Below are 6,350 nucleotides of genomic sequence, written 5' to 3'. Positions count from 1 at the left end.
TCCGGAAATGTTGTATTGACTTGTGTTTTTTTTATAATTTATCACCATGGTTTATAAAGCCAATTTAGTTTTTAACATAATATTGTCTAAAATTATAGTTCGTTTTCTAGACTTAGTAATATTTATCAACCCTCTTTTTCGAACTAATAAATTTAAAGTGTACTATAGTCAGACCGTAAAAAGTCTGCAGCGATTTTGATAGCCCACGCAGTGCAAGTGTCATTTTAAACGACAGACTTCTATGAAATTATGACGTATACATAACACTTACACTGCGTGTTGGCTATCAAAAATTCGCTGCAGACTTTGTTTGGTGCGACTATAATAGTTTGAACCCTATTTATTTGTCAGTATTATTGTCCTTGCATCTGCTCCAACGTCAGCCCGACATCATTAAACAGCCTTCCATCCATCCGTCGACCGTGGCGATTCTTCAAATGCTTGCTCAACGAATATTTCATCTTGAACTTGCACGCGCAGTAGTCGCACGAGTATGGTTTTATTTCTACATCCGTATGCGTTCGTCTTATGTGCTTCCTCATACCGTGCGCTGTGAAGAAACTCATATCGCAAATTCTACATACATGGTTCCGTTCTGCATTATGTATTCTACGGATATGTAGTTTTAGATTATTAGGGGTGAGAAATGTTTTATCACAAATATTACATGTCGCTATAGGCCTTTTAGCACCATGTACTTGATAATTATGCTCTTTATATAAATATGAATACTTAAATGTTATGTTACATTCTAAGCACATACGAGAATTGTGTCTACCACCTAACTTAACTTCTTTACAAGTACATTTGTCCTCTAAGCATTTCTTGCATTTACGTAAATGTACAACGCGCCTATGTACGTCTAAGTTTTTGAAATTGATATACGCAGCTCCGCACGTCTCACAGACATAGTTAGGGAAGTGGGAGTTCATATGCATGCTCAAAAATGCAAAAGTATTGCATAATATATTACATATAGAACAGTAGTAACCGTTATCTAATTTAAACGGTATTAATAGATGTCCATCATCGGTGAAAGTGAAATCGTGAATGATTGTCAAATGCTCTTGAAGTGCTTCGATGGTTTCGCAAGGTTCTAAGCATCTAGCGCAGTGCAGCGATGATATATCAGCCTTCTTGTAGCATAGATGAGAGACCGGATTGATTTTGATCACTAATTCCTTGGTATGAGAGTGGGTTTTCGAGTGTTCTCTGAGCTGGGCCATGTCGGGGTAGGACTCGAAGCAGTAGAAACAGCTGAACTTGCCCCGGCCGGCTTTGAAGAGACACATGTTGGAGTTCCGGACGAGTTTCAGGGAGTTGGCGCGCATGTCCAGGTGGCGCTGCGTTACTTCCGTTTGGGTCTTCTTTGGCTTCTCTTTTTTTGGCTTTGGAACTGAAAGAGAAAGGTAAGAGTTAGATTATAGGGTTGATTAATATAATTATTACTCGTCCCGGCTTCGCACAGGTTACACAAAACCTTAATAAATTACATACATAAACCTTTCTCAATCTCCCATTGATAGATGAAAATCCGGTCAGTAGTTTTTGAGTTTATCGCAAACATACAACAGACAGACGCGGCGGGGGACTTTGTTTTATAGTGTAGTGATAATAATTATTAGTGTCCGACCAAAGACACAGTTACTGTAAGTTTCAGCTATCAAAAAGATTCAAAGAATTTATTATTTATTACAGTTATCCAACGGATAGACCGATTTCGATACGTATTTTTTTATGTCGATTGATAAAATCAATCCAGCAGTTTGATTTGACAGCTGCTTTGATGTATGGAATTTTCTACCACGCCGGGGTGTAGGCAGAATGATAAGGAGATGGAGGATGCGACGACTTGCGACGCATTTTATCTAAATTGGGTAGAAAGTACAAACAACCGGGGTAGAGTGGAGGAAGGGCTTTTGCCCAATAGTGGGACACTATAGTTCATTTTTTTTAGCATTAGAAAGAACTTGCAAGAAGATAAGCGATCTTGACATGTCTTTTAATTGAAAAACGCTTTTTAAAAATCAAAAACTATTACTTATGAAAGCAGAAGAATATAAATGATCGTATTAGATTCATAATTGTTACATATTTGCCGTAACTTATTTTTAAAATGTGTTTTTCAATTAAAAAACACATCAAGATTGTTTACCTTATTTCTAATGCTAAAAAAACGAAGTATAAATTAGGCTAAAAAAAAAGTATACACTAAATACTAACCAACTTTGTGCTTAGGGCTCTTAACCGAGTGCTCGGAGCCCAGCAGGCCCCGGGTGAGCTCGCTCTGCCGGAGGTTGTCAGCGAGGGCACTGATCTCCTCTCCGGCTCCGGCCACGCAGGACCCATCCTCCAGCTTTATTATATAGATCTCGTCTGTAATCAAAATATGTTATTTTAACACTGTTTAGCATCGTAAACATCATCAATATCATCATGCTAAGTGAGTGGGGAGGTCTTTTTTAGGGTTCCGTACCCAAAGGGTAAAACGGGACCCTATTACTAAGACTTCGCTGTCCGTCTGTCTGTCACCAGGCTGTATCTCACGAACCGTGATAGCTAGACAGTTGAAATTTTCACAGATGATGTATTTCTGTTGCCGCTATAACAACAAATACTAAAAACAGAATAAAATAAAGATTTAAGTGGGGCTCCCATACAGCAAACGTGATTTTTGACCAAAGTTAAGCACCGTCGGGCGTGGTCAGTACTTGGATGGGTGACTGTTTTCTTTTTGCATTTTTTTCCGTTTTCTTTTTTGCTTTATGGTACGGAACCCTTCGTGCGCGAGTCCGACTCGCACTTGCCCGGTTTTTTTCGTCTCTTCTTTTTGTAACCTGTCTTATGTAACCAGCCATTATGAGACGTAAATAAATGTATTCTATTCAATAAATCAAATGTTCGAATTTAAACTGTCGCGAGACATACTAATTTTATGGTTATAAAACTCACGTACCGGTAGAATTACAATATACGGTAGGTGGCGCAAAGAAAAAATATGAAAAGTCGAAATGAATATAACCCAAACAACACAAAACATTAATATAGATAGATAAACATACTTAAATACGTATAACCATAAACGTACATAACAAATTATATAAGCTTAGAATAAATTTAAAAGTGGAAAAATTACTGTCTTGGGTGAGACTTGAACTCACGGCTTCTGGATCGATACTCCACCACTCTGAGAGAAATTTATTCTAAGCTTAGTAGCAGTGTTAGCAGACGTTTCTGCTTGTTAAAAATTAAAAATTATATATTTAAAACTATAACAATAAGGGCTCGTGCACAAATCACGCGAGGTTCGATGGGGGGGGGTCACGAAAAACTCACGATAGATCACGTTGGGGGAGGGGGGGTATAAGGAAACCTCACGTGTATTTTTCTACAGTAAACGAAACTAAGAAAAAAAACCAACCACATGAGTAAATACCTTTTCTCGGTTTCGTTAAACATAAATCTTCACTCTGCACTTCAAAATAGCGAGTGTATTTAACGAAAATAGAAAAATAACCAATATTTTCTAAATACAACACTATTTATCCTAAAATTAGGACGAATGAAAAAAATTCAAAAAAATACACGTGAGGCTGCGTGGGGGGAGGGGGGGTAGCCAAAAATACCTCGTGTGATTTGTGCACAACCCCTTATGTATAATTACCATCATCATTGCCCGCAGTGAACTCTGTGAAGTCGAAATCCTCGTAGGAGAGCTCCACCTCCTCCTCGCACACCTCCATCTTTATGTTTCCATCTGCTGTCACCTCTTCTGTAATGATCAGATATTATGTTTTAACCTTTTGGACGCCAATGACCGATATATCCGCACTGCAGGTTCAACGCCAAAGACTGATTAATCGGTCACAGACCACAGAGCAACATAGACCTATGCGCATATGCATAAAGTTCAATTTCAGTTTTGACACTTCGGTGACGTCGCGTGACAGCTTTTGTGTTTGACACGACGTCGAAAAGGTTAAACCCAACCCAAAATAAATTAATAAAATAATTATTATATTGAAATTTAGATCATTAATGGAACAAAGTTGCTTTCATTTGATCTTATAAAAGCTAATTCAATTCTAATTTCTAATACCATTAATTCAAAGAGTGTCAATTTTATATTGCCAAAACCCTAAAAAAATCTGATTATGGATAGAGTTAGACCAAGATAAATCGGCAATTTGGAAATCTAAATGATAATGAAATTATCTGTATCGGACCGTTTTGCTTTTTTGGCTAATTGATATCAGTTTTGAATACCACGCCTCGCATTGCGGCATAGTCAATGAGGCCATTTTGGCCATTTTTAAAGGGCCTTAAAAAACAAAAATATCAAAAAAAGCTAAAGGTTAATCTGTGTTGAAAAAATCATTGCTCTAGCTTCAAAACCCACGGAGGAAACAGTTGAGTACGTTTGTATGGAGCAATGACCACTCCTATTGGCTCTTAAATAATTAAAATAAATCATACCATCACTGTCTGACTCTATCCTTGTGTTCTTCAGTTTCTGCGTGATAGCCTTCCCGGCTTCTATGACTTGAGCCTTGAACGCGGCTGCTTCTCGCAGCCTTAATATGCAGTCCTCGCAGATCTGACACTTGCCGCCTACATCTTCATATGATATCTGTTGGATATATTAAAAGCGAGTCTTAGACTAGCAAGAACTTGCATGTAATGGGGTTGGCCGATTAATAAAGGCTAAAGATTATGGACCCAAAGTTCAATAAAATATGATCATTTAATATAACATAATTAAATGTAAAAATGATTCATATATTGGTACCTAACTCAGTGTCAGTAGTATTATTATAGATTGAAGTTAAGTACCAAGAAATATTAATACTATCACCCTGCACACTAATTTTAGCATCTGCAATGTTTAAATTGTATTTTTGCAAGCAATACTACGCAAAAACCCAAACTTATTAGCTAAGTTAACCGAGCAACTTAATAGACACACACGAACATACAACGTATGAAAATAAAATGTTTTAGTACGCCTGGATGCTGTAGTTGTATAAATTAGTGCTGAATTCAAACGATTATGACCAAATAACTTACGAAAATATTGAACGTATCGAGCAACATATCGGAATAGACTTCTTTGCGTCCATCCTCCTCGTATTCCTCAGAAATATCTTTGTCACAACCCACTGCGAGGCAACACCGGCACAAATCTAACTGCCTCATGATTAATATCAAAGAAACATTATTCAAAAATTAAAACCGAAAGAAATCACTTCGACGTGAGCGCCCGCCATTACAGAGCTGTATTTCCGTGGTTAAAAAACAACAAACGCGTTTTCTGACAGATAACGCTTAATATGTCACGTAATGACTTTAAACTTGTAGAAATAGTAGATTTATATCAAATTTAACATTATATTATATTACGGTGCTGAAATTAAAGAAATAATGAGTATTTTTTACGATTTCTAATACATTATAAATACGACTGTAGAAAATTGACCAGTGAAAATCAAGCTATTTTAATACTGTCCAATCAAAAGTAAGCTAATATTTAGTGACCAATCAGCACGTGTTTTGTTTAGAGACATCTAGCTAATGTACCCATAATCAGCCAGCCACATCGATACACAGTAGTTACACTGAGTGACGGTAGATGGCAGTACTATTACTACATAATTTAGTACTCTGTAACTAGATGGCGGAAAATAACTAAATTTAGTAAATTAGTATTTCGATTTCTATATTAATTCTTGTGCTCGATTATCGGCTTCACTTTAAAAGTTTAATTAAGTACCTTTGTACTATAAAACGAAATACCTACATTAAGAATCATGACTCAGAATTTGACATAATTAACTATGATTTTTCGAGTTAGAATATTAGTGCGTCCTTATTAATAAAATAAATAAAATAATAAAATTCATTTATTTCGGACCATAGAATCCATATCGTAACTATTACGTACACAATAAGGTACATACCTACATAATGAGCTCACCAAGCCAGTTTTGGTCATCTACCTATAATCATCATCATCATCTCAGCCTATATACGTCCCACTGCTGGGCACAGGCCTCCTCTCGAGCGCGAGAGGGCTTGGGCTATAGTCCTCACGCTAGCCCAATGCGGATTGGGGACTTCACATACACCTTTGAATTTCTTCGCAGATGTATGCAGGTTTCCTCACGATGTTTTCCTTCACCGAAAAGCGACTGGTAAATATCAAATGATATTTCGTACATAAGTTCCGAAAAACTCATTGGTACGAGCCGGGATTTGAACCCGCGACCTCCGGATTGCAAGTCGCACGCTCTTACCGCTAGGCCACCAGCGCTTCCTACCTATAATAATATGCTATAAATAAAATAAAAAGT

At 37.1% G+C, this 6,350-nt stretch overlaps 1 protein-coding gene across 1 annotated transcript; it reads right to left on the bottom strand.

Moving 5' to 3' along the window:
* On the bottom strand, nucleotides 1-5,430 carry LOC134676256 (zinc finger protein 557-like). The gene is made up of 5 exons (XM_063534609.1): nucleotides 5,068-5,430; nucleotides 4,477-4,630; nucleotides 3,665-3,772; nucleotides 2,224-2,376; nucleotides 1-1,396 (listed from the first exon to the last, which is right to left on the bottom strand). The coding sequence occupies exons 1-5, from the start codon at nucleotides 5,194-5,196 to the stop codon at nucleotides 354-356; spliced, it is 1,587 nt and encodes a 528-aa protein (XP_063390679.1). The 5' UTR covers nucleotides 5,197-5,430; the 3' UTR covers nucleotides 1-353.
* Nucleotides 5,431-6,350: the final 920 nt, after the last annotated feature.

The sequence above is a fragment of the Cydia fagiglandana genome, chromosome 24 (genome assembly GCF_963556715.1).
Source record: "Cydia fagiglandana chromosome 24, ilCydFagi1.1, whole genome shotgun sequence".
NCBI lineage: Eukaryota > Metazoa > Arthropoda > Insecta > Lepidoptera > Tortricidae > Cydia > Cydia fagiglandana.
This window is presented reverse-complemented; position numbering and strand designations above follow the sequence as displayed.